This window comes from Harpia harpyja, chromosome 14, assembly GCF_026419915.1.
Source record: "Harpia harpyja isolate bHarHar1 chromosome 14, bHarHar1 primary haplotype, whole genome shotgun sequence".
In the NCBI taxonomy this organism is placed as follows: domain Eukaryota; kingdom Metazoa; phylum Chordata; class Aves; order Accipitriformes; family Accipitridae; genus Harpia; species Harpia harpyja.
This window is the reverse complement of record NC_068953.1, coordinates 28,860,239-28,878,266: the sequence shown is the minus strand read 5'-3', so window position 1 is coordinate 28,878,266 and position 18,028 is coordinate 28,860,239. Positions and strand designations below refer to the sequence as shown.

General features: G+C 35.8%; 1 protein-coding gene across 1 annotated transcript; it reads right to left on the bottom strand.

Annotated features, from left to right (window-relative positions):
* Positions 1–721: 721 nt before the first annotated feature.
* Positions 722–16,235, bottom strand: LOC128151168 (aromatase). Its single transcript, XM_052808312.1, has 9 exons — positions 16,076–16,235; positions 14,219–14,369; positions 11,452–11,606; positions 9,421–9,597; positions 8,582–8,696; positions 6,565–6,679; positions 5,746–5,908; positions 4,063–4,304; positions 722–1,073 (listed from the first exon to the last, which is right to left on the bottom strand). Exons 1-9 carry the CDS (start codon positions 16,218–16,220, stop codon positions 822–824), a joined length of 1,515 nt encoding a protein of 504 aa, XP_052664272.1. The 5' UTR covers positions 16,221–16,235; the 3' UTR covers positions 722–821.
* Between the last annotated feature and the right edge of the window lie 1,793 nt (positions 16,236–18,028).

Genomic DNA, 18,028 nt, shown 5'->3' with positions numbered 1-18,028 from the left:
GCTCCACCCTTCTGTGTCATACTGGTGGTAATGTTTCGTATCATTACCTTATTCTCAGCTGGTCTTTAGTAAGATTTTTACAGATCCTCTGTGGCATACTCTGTAGCAGGACTCTGGGTTTTAAAAACATAGAACAGTTATCTCAACTGTCATGTTACCTAGTACTCTGGAAATTACTACCATCAGCAAAATTTAGGTGACACTGTAAGTGTTTGGTATCTGTTTAATATGACAGCAAAACACAGTAAAGAAAAGTGTTTGAATGACTCCTTGTACAAACATTTTTTGTAGCTTATATATGTCCTAAATATTTTAAATTGTTTCATAGTCTTAAAATCAACTTTAACATTATTCATTCAGATGTTTTCAAAACCAGATAATTTGAGCTTTTGCAGTAGTTAAATATTGCTGGGTGCAACTTTGGGGAGGTTCGGGGAAGGGGGACACGCGTAGTCCTGGAATTAAACACACGTTGGGCATGTTCTTTTGTTGATCCCCAAACCTCTGAACTTGCACTGTTTGAAAAGCAAGGCATAGCTTTGTCTGGACTTGATGATTTTAAAAAGTAGCTAGGAATCCTGCATATAGTGTGGCATCACCTAGCAACAGGACTGTTTGTAATTTTAGTCTTTCTTTATTACATTGAAGCTGTGGCCAGAACGTGGTTCTGCTGTGCAGGCAGAACAAGTTGTCATCTGAAACTGTAGTTGTTTAGGGGCAACAAAATGCCTTAGTCTGTATCTTTACCTAGGAATGATGGGTATTTCTTAGTGGCTGTGGCTGAGAAAGCCCTGTAACTTTAATGCTGATGCCGATTCATTTTAGTCACCCTGATTCTTGTTTGTGTTTCTTCTTGGTGTGAAAACCATCTCCAGCAGAGGCTGCCTTTCTATTGGGTGCATGGATAAGTCATTGTTTTTCTGGATGTTGTTAAGGCCTCTTCCTTTCATTGTCTGTACTCTGCACCGTCTCAGAAGAGTCACCAGAATTGCTTTCATCATTACCATGGCAATAAACTTTCCTACGCAGCCCCGAGGGCCGAATCCAAATGGTTGGAAATAGCGTGAAGGAACCTGCACAGAAGAACACGAGGAATAAGCTTTAAGACAAATTTTTCATCATAAAAGTAGCCAAAATTATGATGGAAATTGGGAGTGAATATATTCTGAAAAACTTGTGGAAAGAATCTCTTAGGAGCAGTTACTTCTTTCCTTTACACTGAGCAGCCCTCCCACCCAAGCCAGGCCAAAATACAGAGACACCTACGGAAGGTATGCCTCTTTAAATGCTAAGGTAGCAGGGAATGTGAAGTTAAGTGGTTGAATTTTGCCCGTGCATTTCATCTGTTCATCCTGTGAACTACAGGCATTGTACCACAAGCTGTGAAAAGGAGGGAAGCTTTTGCTCTTCAATATGCATTAAAGTTCATTAAAAACTTTTTCAGAAAATGTTCATTACAAAGCTCATAAACGCCTGAGATACAGGCTCATGCCTTGTCTAAAGATAATCGTAAAGCCATACACCTACTACAATTGTCCTTAAAAAGCTAGTGTTCCTGAGAATTAATTTGTCATAAGATGCAATGTTGAAAATTTTATTTGGTATCTAATAGAGAGATAAAGTTTATAAAATGATTGTCTCCTGTCCTATCAACTAAAATGTGAAATGCAGCATTCCCAGAGCTGTTGCAGAATGCACAGCCAGTTTCTGCTACTTTTATTGACATTGTATAGATCAGTTATCCAAAACAGTCCCAACAGCATGAATAGTACTGCTAATGAGGTACAAAGGTACTTGTTATGAGTAAGAAAAAGCAAGTCTGTCTATAAAAAAATACATTCTTTTTCTTCATCTGTGTAACTTTCTTTTAAAAAAAATAAGGTATTAGCTGTGTTCTGACTTCCTATTTAACCAAGGAATACGGTAGAAAAGGTTGCTTTATTTTAAATTATCTAGAAAAAAGTGTCTTTTTTTTCTCATTTTCAGACTGAGAAAAATGTTTTCTGGTTAAATTTTTTCAAATAAACTGAGCTGTACTTTTTGAAAAATGATAAGTAAATACAAGTGTCTATAATACAGAGCAAGTACAGCAGCTGGCAGTACAGCACAATGGCAAATGCACAGCCTGGGAAAATGGAAATATGTTTAGATTCTAACAATGCCATCTTCTCATAAATAATGGTGTGGATTGATATTCACTTAGAGAACTGTGTGAAAATTGTGCCTGCTAGAATAATTATGTGGCAAACAGAATGTATCAAGTCAGATAGAAAATGTGTGGTTAAATATTTGGTCAAGGGGAAATATTTTTAGTAGTAAAGGGTACTTATAAAATAAGCAAGAAATCCGTTTTGACAGAAATACTTAGAATGAAAATAACAGGTGGAAAAATGGAAACTATTCACAGTGAACAGTTATTTCAATAAACTTAGTCACTCTCTTCTTGAATTTTCTACAGTGACTTTTTCCTTGATCTGTTGTTTTTAATACTGTGGACAGAGTTTGCTATGGATAGTCAAACAGCAGTTTAGAAATGTTAACCAGGTGATTTGGTGCTCATTTGTGTGTGTGGCATACATGGTACTGCTAGGTTTCTGATAGGAAAAATGTAAAACTCGGAGGCGGGTTTCTGGCTTGAACATTCAAATCTTTTGTTTCTTTATTTTCTTAATTATTTCTTCAGGTGTTTTTACTAGTAAGCCCATTTTTGGTGTATCAAAGTGCGTCATCTATTTATTTCTTTAAAACTGAAATTACTGTCTGTGGACGCTTAATATGTGCATCTGCTGACATCTCCAAAGAAAACAATTTTGCCAGGTAACAGAATTACTTCCTAACTTTTTTAGTTAGACAAAATGAGAACTACGACAGCTGTAGAAAACATTAACCCTTTAGCTTCAACCCCGTTCAACCTTAATATTTGACAAGCTACAAGAAAATGTAAGAGAAAGCTTGCATACCAGGCAAATGTGTGCATCTATGATAGTAATGCTAAGGTTCTGCAGTTGAGATTCCCTTCATAGGACTAAGTTGATTATGCCCTCCACTCTTGCATGGCTATTTATTCCAGAGATCTTTCTAATTCTCTCACAGGAGTGCTAACCAAACCTTAATATTTCATATTTTTGTGCTCTCTGTCACATGGGTAGCACTGTCTTCCGCTTCCATCTGCACTGGTTAACAGTCAAAAACCAGGAGTCAAACATGCCATAGAATCAGTCTATTTTCTTTCAATACAGTTTTAATCTCTCTGGATGATTATTGCTGAAAAAATACAGTTTTGCAAAACAATTTGTTTAACAAATAATCAGAAGAGCAGAGGTCTAAATGAAATTAAATAATCTGAAGGATGATTTATGATAGTAGGAGATTACAAGCAGGAAAAAAGTTCACATATTGCTTTTGATACAGGACAGTAATGTAGACTAAAAAAAATTCTAGTTCTTTTGGGAGTTAGAATATAACTTAAATTGAAATGCTGTGCTGAACTGGGACTGAATTACGCAACATCTGCAATACTGAGTTGGTTAAAACTTAGGACTTCCATTTTGGTCTATAAAATGTGTTTATTTTTATTTAGGAATTAAAAAAAAAAGAGAGAGAGAGAATGAGATGGATGCTATATTCTCAGTCTCTCAGGAGTTACTATACTTCTTCACCTCTCCAGAGAATCCTCACGCAGCTTCAGCTCTGTGTTGTATGGCTTGCATGGCTCTAGCTCCCTAAAGCCTCTTTATTTTGTCCAGTGTCAGGGGATATAATGGAAACTATGTTTGTGTGGACAAATCCAATCAGAAATTTTAAATCAAAATTAAGATGCCTGGAAAAACTTTGTTTTCAATATCATAATTATTTTTTTAATTAAAAGGTACTTTGATAGGAAAATATCTGCCCAGTTTTAATAATAATAATAATAATAGTAATAAGCAGGATGTATAGCTAACTAGGCACTTAAATGGAAAACAGTCTTGTGGTCACAAAGTTCTTGATCAAAATAAGAGGAAGAGACATTGTCAAAAAATAATACTCAATTTCCTGTAAGAAATAAGATAGAAAACTTACGTTTTTCTCAAAATTTTCGAGAGAAAACTCATTCGGCTTTGGGAAGAATTCAAGCTTATGCATACGTCCGATATTGAGAATAATGTTTGTCCCCTTTTTCACAGGATAGCCATCAATTACATCATCTTGTAAAGCTTTTCGCATGATCAAGTCCACAACTGGCTGGTATCTCATACTCTCATAAATAAAATTCTCCACAATTTTTAAGTTTGGCATGTCATCACTCTGTATGTCTCTGTCACCTTGTGGAATAAAACAGATGGTGAAGAAGTTGGTTATGAATTTAATAGCTTCATTGTACAAATACCAAAACATTTTTGGAAGCTTCTCAGTTCCTGAAATGGTAGGATGGATCCAACAGCTTCTGAGGAGCTTTATGTAGCCTTACATATTCAGGAAATCTGGTATATTGTTCACCAGCATAAACCCTAGTTTATTAATTTATCATCTTCTCGCCTTCTTCTTAATACATTATGAGTCTTTGTTCTGCTTTCTTGTCAGTGGCAAAACTCTGAAAGTCCTTCCCTGACTTTTGCATGACTGAGAGCAACAAGACTCAACAAAGAAATCTTTTGAGAGCTGACAGCAAGCGGAATCTGGCAATAGTCTGCAGACGGGAGAGAACTTTGTAGAGACCTTGAGTTTTCACCATGTGATTGGGTTTGGCTGGATGTACAGTTAGGTCCTACTGTGGCCTATTTCAGTTACCGTAACTTCCTCCTGGCTTGACTCCATCAGCAGCAGTATCAGAGCCACGACGTGCTGCCAGTGGGAGCCTTACTTTAACTTCCATGCAGCAAGCGGTTCAAGAACTACAGGCTGACCACTACAGGGGTAGGTTTTCGAGACGAAAGGCAGCTTTGCTACCCCAGTTGGTCATTTGCTGAAGGCAACAACATTCTACTGCCTTAGAAATCAAGGCTATCAAAAAGAAATAGGAAAGATGAATAAGTGAGTACTCGACTCTCATGAGAACAATAAAATAAAGTTTATTAAAAGTACCTTAGAAAAAGACTAAAGGACTTGTTATACACTTTCCAGTGTTTAATGGACCAGAAGGAAATCTTGAATAAGAGTGGATGAAATTAGTTTCTATATTATTCAGTGTCAGGCTTTGAATGAAGTCTAGAGAAAGGGCAGAATACAAATTTGGAATATCTTGATTGTGTTTTGAATAGTTAGTAATTAGTACTTAGAGGAGACCAGTTTCATATTAAAATGGATGATGGCAGAATACAATTTTCATTTGCTCTAACCTTTCCCTTCTGCAGTCATAGTGAAACTTAGGTTTTATGTATACGGAGAGAAATATTGGTGATTAGAAGTATTTTAAAAGAGTGTCCCCTTTTGCTGTTTCAAGGTAAATGGAAAATAATTTCGGTGGAACTTATGAGGTGAGTGCTAATTTGCACTGCTGTTGCTGAGGAGGGAATGTAATGCAATCTTTCTAATAGATTATCAATTCTGATGATTCCTATTTGAATTTATCATACAAACTACTCATCTTCTTTCATTTGATCTTGAGTAAAATCTTTTACATAGAATGATAGTTCATATATTTTACAGCAAATGCTTCTGTAAGAAGAAAACACTTAGATTTTTCAACCTTTGAATAATCAAAATTAGATCACTGCTGAAGCAAAATTATACTCCCACATCACTGACTTTGCAGCTCCTGCTTACCCATAACAGTTTCAATTTCTCTCATCATCTCCTCTTCCACTGTGGGGTGCTCCGCAATCAGTATTAGCATAAAGAAGAGAGTCACAGATAGAGTATCAGGAGCAGCAATCATCATCTCCAGCACACACTGGTTCACATTCTCAGCAGTCAGGTCCCCTCTGTTCTGAAAATAAATTGGAAATTTGGGGGGAAATTGTTGATTGCTCACCTCTGATGCCAACAAATATCCTATAGCAGTAGAATGGGAAGGACCTAGAATATCTGCTTTAAACAAAAGTAAAAATCTTGGCAGTCTTTCTATCTCATATGCTAAATAACATTTATTTTTTGTCTTTTAGAGGAAAATAGAAAACTCATATTTTGATGGGTGTGTATTATCTTACCGAAAAGCAAGAGTTTGTTCTTAGCTCAGATCTTATTGATTCATTGCCTTTCCTCACAGAGTTTGTGAGCTGTCAGAGATTATACAAGGTAGGATTTACATAGCATTCGAAGCCTTTGCAAACAAAAGGCAATACATCAAGATAAAATACAAAGGTTAGGGAAAGACTGGAGGACATTCAGGAATAGATGCAAGAGTTTTAAGGATGTCATTTAAGCCATGAAAAAAATCAGACAAGTACCTGTTCCCCAAAATGCAACTATTCAATGTTTGAATCACTGTTAGGGACTCCACAGAACCGACTAATTTGTATCCCTTTATGATGACATGACCTTCAGATAGATACATGAAGTTTAAGTTGCAAAGCCTGTGCTGTTAATGATGGGAAAATGTCAGAAAAATCAAAGTTAGTCATATTTTGAGTACATTGCCAATACCTGTGCAAAAATCAACTGGGATGCAAAATCCATGTGTTCATCCAACTTCTCAACAGTGGAAAGCTTTTGTCGTTTTTGTTCTATTAAGATTTCCATTGCTCCTTTCAGATCCTTGCTGAAAACAGATGAAATCCAACACATTGATAAATATCTGCAGACTTCTAGTACACAGTAGGATATGATTAGAAACATAGAGATTATACCAATAAAACCATCTAAGAATGGCAGAAATTAAGTACTCCTAAGAGGGGTTCTATGGTTCTCTGCAAAAGCAGTAATACTAAGGGAAGGTGTATTTTCTTCTTATTTTTTTATTAAATAATTGCTTGTTAGTTTGGACTGAAATCTTACTCTCTTTTTATAGGATAGACTGAAAAGGATGAATATATGTCTGTATATCCTATTAATGAATAGAGTTTTAAGAGACTTATTAACATTTCCAAAGAATTTGTTTATTTCCTTCTATTTTATGCTGTATTTTATCAGTGAGTAAAATGAACTTAGAGAACATGAGGGACGATTATTAGAAAAATGTAGATAAATGTTAGAAAAATTGTACTGTATTGAAGGTAGAGTTGATATAAATTTTTCATATTTAAATAGTTAGTAATACTGTGTCAACAGTTTGTATTTCAGTGGTGGAAAAAAGCAACGTCCAACAGTTTATAATTTTATTTGGGATTTTCAGTTAGCTATAGATTTAAAGGAAATTATTTTTAAAAAGTACTTTGGAAAGTTTTTGAATGAAATCCTCAGGCTTTCCATTTGTGTTTGCTATTGTCAGGATAGAAAATTTGACCAGTTTTGTAGGGGGAAATGAATGTAAAACCTGGTAAAGTTCTCATTATTTATAACATGTTTTATGTATTAGAAATAGCAAATGGTCCTTTTTGCTGACTTTATTAGAATAATATCAGAAGTCATCATATCCTGTGGTGGTTCTTTGCATTGCTTTAAGTCCAGCAAACTTTATTGGGTTTTTTTGCAGTAGAAATTTATGAATAAGTCCATTTTAATGGAATTGCTTTTGAAACATCAGTATTTGCAAGGGCCCTGCAAGGGCTTTCTAGTAATAACTGGGCTACCACAGTTACCTGTTATTAGAATCACAGGATAAAGCATTAATCAGCGCCATAATAAAACTGGCGAGCATATGTTAGAGAAGTTAAATCTTGTGTCTAGTTTATAAGAGTTGTCCAACTACTTTAGAGGAGCCTCTATCTTTCCTTTAAAACCTTTATGTTATATAGCACCATCAAAAGAATTTATTACACATGCTTCATAAGCAGTAGTTTCTCTCACTAGCTGGAATCCAAATCCAAAATGAACAAACTGATTGCCAGTTCTTTTTATAACCAGTCCTCTTTTGGCAGAAGACAGCAAATGAGATCATAAAAATAGAAGAGGCATTTTGTATTTTTGCAAAGAGGAAGATGGCAAAATGTATTTGTTCCTTATTTAGGAAAAAAACGCCTTGAAAAGGATTATCATGCTGAGCACCAAGTTTTAACTCAAAAATGAGTTGTTAACTCAAAAATGCACGTCAAAGGAACCAATAAATAGAATTATGCTCAGGGGTTAACTCTACTCGGACAGTGCCATAAATGTAGATGGGTTATCCTGTTTTGATGAACTGTAGCCTACTATTTGACTGTCCTTGACTAGAGAGCAAATGTAACTTGAACCCATATGATGGCTTTTCCATGTCTGTTTGAACTGAACCAGTGATTTAAATTTAGTTTCACATTTGAGCTGGCATTAACTAATATTTTGGTGAGTTATCTAGGACTGAATAGGCAAGGGCTTTAAATCATCCCCTGAGAATCAGCCACTTCTAGCATCAGTGGCAAACCTTGTTCTGTTGCTATCTTAGCAGATAGAGGACTTCAGCCAGCCACCTTTTGCAAGTTTCACAATTTATTTTCTAAAAGGCAGAGGAAAACATCAGGGAAGATCTCCTTCATAGAAAGAAAGAAAGGATCTTATGCAAATGATCTGTAAAACTGTTGATACTTACACTGCCTCTTCGTATTTCTTGCACAGCCAAGAAATCTTAAAAAAGATGTCAGGCTTTAATAGAAGTGCTTGCCAAGCGTCAAAGTAGTTTTGAATCTTAAGTACAATGGCATGTTCTGAAAATAAACGTTAACAAAAAGCATTATAAAGTATAAACCTCAATAGCCAAAGAGCAGAAATGCTTCAGAAAAATTAATAATAAGGCCCCGTTCCCTACTCTGACTAAGTTCACGGGAATTTGATAAACATTTGGTTTTAATGGTGGTAGATAGCATTAGGAAACACTTGTGGCCCACTGTAGAAAAGGTATAGATCTTTGCAAAAACTCTTGGTAGCTAGCTAAAAGGAGATAGTGGTGTGTCAACCAGAGCCAAATAGTCTCCCACAGGAGAGCAGAAGCAGAACTCTTGCAGCATGTTGAAATGGGATAATTTGGACGTCACCATAATGTTATTTCTGTCATATGGTTTTGAGGATGAAGAAATCACAGAAGACATAAATTGTCAGGTGAACGTTTCAAGGCCATCATTTAGTTTGGTAGAAAGATTTCAGATTCTTACACGCATATAATATTGGGATCATACCAACTCAGTGCATAAAAATCCCTTTAGATGCTACTATTTATTAAGGTGAGTGTGACAAGCTAATGTATATTTTTAATCATATAAAATTCTCTTTTATAACTTAAGTCACTCATAAATCAATTTCAATTAATTATATGGTGATATGAGTCTGTTCTTGCTCTGTTTCTGAAACAAAACTGCTGAGTGATGTCAATGAGTTTTCCTTGGACATTCAGTTTAGATCCATCACAAGGTATAAAAATAAAGCTGTTAGTACCATCCAAAGGGATCCCGAGAAAAAGCTTGTTAGATGTGTCAAGCATGATCCGTCTCATAAGATTCAACACATTGATGTTTCCTACTTCAGTGGTTACTTCCTCTAGTTTGTCCAGGTGAGCAATTGTTGATTCGACACAAATTGCTATCATACGCACAAGACCAGGACCAGATAGAGCTGAAATATATGTGCAAAATGACCAAAAGACTGGTTAACTTTCATACCTTATTTATAACTTATCAGTTGGCGATAATGGTGTAAATCAAATGTAAAACTTTATCACGTGAGCAACTGGTATAAAACTGTTCTGAAGCTTACTGGTTTACCATCTTTTGAAAGAAAAATGGAAGCATTTTGAGTTAAAATGGCAATGAACTCAAAGCCCAAACGTCCCTTGCATCCAGCCACTTTGTATCTCAGACACACATTTTCTGCTAGGTTCATGCCGTGTTAAGGAAAGATATTTGGCATCATTTCTGCTACTTTTCTGTGAGGGAGGGTATCCGTATCCTCACCTGCATTACAGGCACTGTGGATGTCCTGTCTCGTTTGCTTGCAATGACACTGAGCAGGGAAGATAGCTTAGGGATTTGTGGGGAGGATGACGGGAATTTCTGAAAACGTAACTCCTGGGTGCTCTTAAACAGCATGGTAGCTTTGCAGTGAGCTACTGGCAACCTGTAACGTCACTGTGGACATAGCGAAGCCTAGCCTGGCAGTCATCTGTCCACCCATGAACAGTGGAAATAGAGTCATGACGGATTTATTGCATTTTAAGAATTCAAAAGCAACCAAAAGCAGTGGCCAGTTCTATTGCCATGTAATTCAGTGGGATTGTCATAGGCTCCAGCTGGAACGGATTCAAATAATTTTTTAATTACTTTGGAAATCTTGCCCTAAGTACTCTATTTAAATTACTTTTCCATACAAGAATTGCTGTAATTGCCTCAAGGACGTTATTTTATCAAATACATGTTGAGAGGGGACTGTATGTTTGCAATTGAGAAGAGAGGAGGTCTGTTTTGTAAAGAGAGAGAACTGGTAGTTCTAGGAATAAGTAGGAAAATAAAAAAATTTTTCCTGCCATCTTCAACCAGTACAAAGTTGCTGATATTTTTCAATAGCAAAATCATGTAGGGAAGGTCAAGTGTCATAGGAGCACAGATATATCAACAAAATAACATAGAAAATTTCAACCAACAGATAATTAATTTCTTTTAGGTTTTACTTCGCTTTACTTTCTTTTTGGTTTTACTTCGCTTTACTTTCTTTTTCAGGTTTTCGAATCACTGTCGTAAACTACTGCAGTATCAGCTGGTGAAAATCTTTTCTGAACTTGTAGAACAAGTGTGGCAGTTTTGTTAGGAAGGCTGTAGGATCACTGGAAGTAGCTAATTCTAATGATATGCAAATACTGAAAATTTTCAATTTGTGGAAAGAAGGTGAATCAAGAAATTGCAGACTCCTAAAACAGTAACACTGGAGTTTGTTTATGTAAATTTCCTATTTGATTTCAACCTAGCGATATTAATTACTTCAATCTTTTTCTCTGTTACTACACTGATTCCTAGTATATTAAAGGGATTAATAAACAGTTCTGTTGTTCAGGTCTTATAAATTAATTCCGAAACTAAAACACCTCCCCCCCCCCCCCAATTAGAACAAGACAGAAAAGCCTTTGAACTCAGTGAAGACTGAGATAGGAATGGCCAACTACATTTATGGAAGTGCCAGTTGAGCTAATGTAAACGCTGGACTTGAAATTTAAAACATTTAAAAACATGGCATGTGGGCATCATTTGATTTCGGTTTAATTGGATGAGATTAAGAATCTGCAAAACTATTTCAGGACCATTTCAAATAGCATGCCAAGCAGGATAAGCATGAAAGAACATGTGCAATAAAATAAATCTATGGGATATATAAAGAAAAATGATTTCTGTAATTTAAGTATGGTAAGGACAAACAGCATTTCAGAAAAGACAGACTCTGTGCTACAGTGATGCAGTGTATTAATGCACACTGATTTACCTTTGGTGAAAAAGGGTCGAATTTCTTTCCAGTGCGCGGGGTTGTTATTAAATATGATTCCATTTTCATACATGCCAATGCACTGTAACCCAAGCTTGCTCCCAAATCGAGAAACGTAATGCCAGTGTTTCATTACATGGAACACACTTGAGGATCTGGGAAAGAAATGGGGAGAAAAAAGCCCAAACCAAAAATACTGTTTCATAGATTGTACACAGAATTTTTATTCTGACATTTTATAGTTTCTCTGAAGTGCTGACTCACATTCTCAATGTAACAGGAAGTAAAATGCTGACATTAAATGTTGTTCCTTTTACATAATTAAACATCTTGATGATAAATGCCTTCAGAATGTATATTAAAGTAATGTATTCTGTTCAGATTTAAAATTATTTTCCAGTTAAAATGCAAATGGTTACCAAACCATTTTAATCTGAACAGTGTGTATACATAGAAACGTGTAGATATATAAGAAACGCTCAGGTAATGACCAATGTCAGATGTTTCAGAAGATGAGGTGTAAAATATTTGACAGTTGATAATTTCTTCATGACGTGTATTAAATTACAGCAATATTTTTGTAGCTATTTGGTCATTCCCAGACACGTACAGAAAGTATAAATATACATGCATCGTTTAAATCTGCAGCATCATAATATGATATGTGTGGGATAAATATTCCTAAAAAGACATGTTAGGGAAATCCATGGTTTCCTAATAACATGTAATATAAGGTATAATTTTTTTTACAGTTGACATGGTTTGTTTATGCATGCTGGCAAACAGGTTTTGACCAGCATTATTGCTTTAAGATATAATTTCCTTTAGAGGGAGCTAGCATTTTAGAAATGTTGATGTGATGAAAACCTGATCAAATGAAATCCAACAAAAAGAAAGAAAATCAGAACAGAGATTGAAATGAAACAATACGCTGCTTTCTTTATCATGTAGCATACTCTGTGGACCAAATCCCAGACTTCTTACATGGGTTTAGTTTATTTTTTTCAGGCAGGCAAAGTAAATGGGACTTTTGCTATTGACTTTCGGCAGTACTGGGTTTTCACCATAGTTTTGCACGACCAGAAGTAACGTTAGCAGTGGCATGCTATATGGTACAAACAGGCAAACATGGGTTGAGGATTGGAGTAAGAACAGGGAGGAGTGTATCTTCAGGTCCAACCTTCCAAGGAACTTGGCATATTCTCTCTTCCTACACTTCCCCACATCTGCTCTCTTTTCTAATTTCCTTAAAGGTTTTTTGCATGTCAAGGAACAACATCATCAGTATTTTCATGAATGTGAAAAGGTGGTGTCGAATTATGACAGCTGTCCCTAGGAGTGGAAAGGTGCAGGAGGCTTATTTTGCTTCCTTCCATTCCACACATCTACACAGGCGACACATAATAATGTTTCAAGGAATTTGACATATGACCTTGTATAAGCAGATTTTCCTTGTGAAACTATTTAGTGAAGTCCTCTAAAAGACAGCATCTGTTGTAACCAAGACTGCAAGTCATTCTGTCTGAGCATTGCCATCTCGCTATGATTAGATTTGATGGTAAAAATTCAGATGACATTGGTGCAAATAGTATACTTTTACAGAATTCAGGTTATGTTTAGTTTTGCCGTGAATTTATGATCCACTGAAAACTTTATTCCACATTATTGTTTAAAAAAAAAGTTAAATACTCATTCTCTATGTACAGTCAATGGTTTTAAGCAAAAAATGTCTGATGAAAGGTGATGTATTGACTGTCAAGTCTGATGCAGCTGTGGCATTGTTTATCAGCACTCCTGATTTGTTTCTGATTAATTGGTAGTACAGAAAGTGGAAGACAACAATAAGAGTTCATGGCATTTTACATTATCAAAATCTTATAGTGCATTAGTTGATATTTGCAACACCTATGTAGGATAGGAATGTAAATAGTTTTCCTGTCATGATTACCTCTTTTTACAGAGGTAAAACCAGACAGAGATGAAGTTGACTTGTTTTACATGGCAAATCCTGTGATAGTCCCCTATACTATGTTGTCTTTCAAAAGCTTTTACGTAATAAAAGCTGAGTGTGGGTTGATGGATATTGCTAATAAAAAGGTTGTGGTTCTTTATCAATTGCACATGGTAAACATTTTACTACTATTTTTTTTTTTCATGGCATAACTCATAAGCAACCGGGAGATCCAATGTAAGAAGAAAGCAGCCATTCACTGGAGCTAATAAAATGATAGACTGCGGTTTAGCATTATGCTTAATACTCTGTATAATCCAAGCCTAAGAGTAATCGCACTAAATGGAGTGGAATTACTCATAATCCTACAATGCTGCATTTGCTTAATTAACTTGCTGAATTGGAGCCATAATCTTCAAGCATTAGTCCCGTTTTAAGGACAAACTTAAGAACACGGGGAACTAAAATTTGGCTTAATTGTGCATTGCAGTTAGTCTAGGTTCCTGTATAGTATGTAATCCTAATCTCAAATAGAATAGTAAAAGAGACAGTAAACATTTTTTTGGATTGAGCCACAGTGCTTAATCTTCATTTCCATGAAGAAAACAAGAGAATTCACATTGACTTCAATAGCAGAGTCTTTAAAGAAACAAAAGATTAGAAAAAGGTCTGTGAACACCAGGAAGTAAAAGGTTTAAGTTAGGATAATTTTTGTAAAGAATAACTTCAGTTCTACTTTAGGAAAAAAGTAGCAAAGAGGTTGTAAAAATATGAAAAAGCTCTTGATATTATTAAGGATAGAAAAGAAGGATTTACTTGCTAATTATAAATGTTTCTTCACCGCTGATCCAAACTCTCACAAATTCTCCATATGTCTTATTGTAGTAGTTGCAGGCATTACCGACTCCCATCCAGAGAAATCTCCCATGTGAAATGAGGGGACCGATTCCCATACAGTATCCTGGCCCTAAGAAATACAGTAAGAAAAGGTTGGTCTCAGCAGTGCTCACTGACAAGAATATACCTCTGAGCATCAGCCTTTTGAAAGGAGCTTTTTAACATGACAGTCAAGGTCTGCATTTGGCAGGTCACATATACAATCCTGTTCTGAAGCTCTGTCTTAAAGAAACTTGATCTACATTGTTGAAGCCTCACTTAGTATCTATGGAAGCCTATAGTCCTTTCCATATACGTACAACGAATGACATTCATTACTTTGTACAACTTCAAACTGCTGCTCTGAGATTGCTTACATTTGGGGAGACAGTGGCTAGATATTAGAAAGAAGAAATGATCTAGAAAAAAATGCATATGGTTTATTAATTTGTGATTTTAACAAATCCTGAGTGATCTTGGCTGAATTTGTGTCGAAGTGTCATAGTAAAACCTACAAAAGTCAATATCCTTTTGATGAAATTAAATGTCATTAATTACATTTCTTTTAAAGTCTTAATACTAGAGTGAGAAAAACAGATATTTAAAGGAAAAAGTACTTTACTGCTGTGAACTTAGGAAAACATGCTTAAGTAGGAGCTAAGAATGGATTGATAAGCATTTCGTCAACAAAGTTTTCAACTAAATCCTTCCACTGTAACTCAGCACCAAATTTCCCTCTTACAACAAAAAGGAGAAAGTGGAGACAGCAGGAGAGAATTTGCCTTGAATTACTTTTAAAAGGGAGTTTCCTTCTTAGGGAAAGCTAAATTTGCTCCTTTTGTCTGTAAAACATAAATCTAACTCCATAAAACAAAGCAAATTAAGTACTTAAAAAAGCTTTGTATACTGTTTAAAAATTTTAAAGTTGCTTATGGCTCCACCGTTTACAATAGGAATTGCAAGACCCCAGATTATTTAAATACCTGTAAACTTAAAACATATTAATTTAGTTCTATTTTCTTGTTGATCCAATCAAGCATTCAAATAGAATGCATAACCTTCTGTGAACACTTTCCCCGGTTTTCTCACGCTCAAAGAGTTTTGGCATATTGAAGGTGTTTGGCAAGGATCTCTTCTCCGAATTTCATTCAGGTGCCACGGCATTGGTTTAGGATTATTCCTGTCAAACACCTTTGTGAGATGTGTGCATTGTTGTCATTCATGCAGGAGGTCATTGCGCTGCATCTAATGAAAAATAGGCTGAATCAGTAATGTCTACCATCAGCCCCCAAAACATTACAGAAGGGACCCTCTGAAAGGGAAACCATTTGTTGTGTTCTGGAGGGTCTTCAGTGCCAAACATGGAGATAAAAATTGATAATCTACTAAAATCTGAATAATTTCCTAGAGGATAGTTTGTTTCTACTAAAGACAATTTAGAAGGCTTTAAACTTAAAACATGTAAAAAGTAGTTTATAATGCACATGAAAACACGAACATCTAAAGTTTGTAAAATGGTATTATATCTTTCTAGCTTACACATAATAAAGCAGAAAACTAAATGTCATGTATTTAGATAGTGCCAAGCCAGGTTTATTATGGAAGCTCTGAGGTTAGAGTGAGCCTAATTTCTTTTATCAGTTCTTGTAAAAAGCTGTATTATTTAAACTGACTCTTAGTAAATTTTGTTGGCGTACAATCATTATTCAGCATTGCTTTCTCACTTAAATTTGAGAACCAAACACACACAAATACTCTGTCAGCTTTTAGGTGATACTATAGCTAAAATTAATTTACCTGGTATTGATGAAGTTTCTTCATGATTCCACATTAGAAACAGAAAGCACATGAGAATGAGTATGGGCACTGTGGCCACTGGCATCGCGTCCGGTACTAAACTGGTGACGTTGTAGTGCATTGGATTCAGAGTTTCCAGTACCATCTTTTCCAAGAGATTCTGCTTTGCTTGAGAGAGAGGGGAAAGAGGCAGAGGTTTTTCAAAGCTCAAAGATATATTCAGCTTTACTCGGTACCTCCCACCTCCTTTGTGGGTCTTGTAAGTGAGCAAATTAGCTCTTGAGGTAGCTTTATTTTATAATGAGAGTGACTGCCCTGACTGCTTGCCAGGCCAAGCTACATCACAAGTCGAAACAGCCATGCAGCAGACACTTTTTGCTTGGAAATAACAAAGCTTTTCTGACCTTGATGTTGACGCATAGTTTTGGATACTTTGGCTGACAGACCTCTTATCTCCTATATTGACTTGGCTGGCTGACACTGAGGTTTACTCCTTGCAAATTTCTAACCAAAACACAAGAAATTAAACTTTCAGCACATGTGGAAGCATTGAATAAGTTCACTCACAAGCTTTTATCTCTGTTAGTTAGCCTTTCTCCTTCCTGCATACCTGTAGCACCAGAGTCCTTGAATTTTCAGAATAATTACGGTAGTTTTTAATGATGCAGATAGAGTGTACCACAGGTTTTTGTTTCAAACAATATATTATGGGGTTTTTTTTATTGTCAACCTGACAATAATTAAGAATACATTTGCTTTGTTCCTTCCTGCGACGATATTTCAGAACTAAAGGATGTATTTACTTAATAGGAAGCTTTTTGTTACAGTTTACTTTCAGCAAGTGCTTTCTTGTTTATCTTGTGCTTTGGTCTTACATTGCAGAAGAAAGTACAGCTTGCTTTGTAGTAACTATCGGTGCTATAATTACATTACACTAAGCCAAGAATGCGATGGATGCCTTCTAGATAGTAAGAAGATTGGTATTTATGGTCAAAGTAGAAAACGTACAGAGTACAGGCAAAACCCTGGGGAAGGGAGCAAGCAGTGGCTTGAAACCTTGCAGGTGCATGCAATGCTCCAGTATTTTGGATGATTGCTATGCAAGTTGCCTGGTTTTGTTGTGATTGAAAGTGACCAAGACACAATATGCCAGGTGACCTTTTAGAAACATGCATGCTGTTCCAGTAGCCAGCAGTACACCTCTTATGAGAGTGTCCATGTACATATCACATCTTGTATGTGTTCAACTGTTGTACTGTCTTGCACGTTGTGAAAAATGTTTTTGTAATCACAAGCGTTTTTTTGTCATGTAATGGTATTTATTAGTTTCACTAATGTACACTAATGGTGTTCAGTACAAGTAAAAATGCTAGCTTGAAATTTCCTTGAGTACTATTTGTTACCACAATAAAAGCATGCCTGCATGTATATATAGTTACTTTTATTAGTTTCACTGTATGAGCTTACAGCATTATAGAAGGAAATAACTAGACTTAGGGCATATAGTTTCACTTTTTTGTTGCTTGCTTTCTGGATCTGGATGAACTTCATCTTTGTACTCCATTGCCACAGATAGGCTCTGATGTTCATTGCAATTTGTTGGGTTTTTCACTTCCAAGACATTCTGGTGTGTCTGTACAGTAGTTTCTCTGCCTCATATTCCCTATGAAGAGAAGTATGTAGGTGGTTATGCATTTGGGCGGTATGAAATACACACAGCTAAATGTACAGATGTTTATCTATGGATATTATATCTGTAGGCTAAGCCCTGCTAGAGTTAAAGGTGCTGGTATGTTTGCATGCTGTACTTTGCAAGCATGAGTCTCCCCCTTTTATTTTCTAAAAATCGACCCTGAGTTTTGATCTTGCTCAGTTCTTAGTTATTCACGGCTAAAGCTTATCTTTGTTTTGACAGAGAAATGGAGGCAGGTTTCTATCTTTTCAAAATATAGA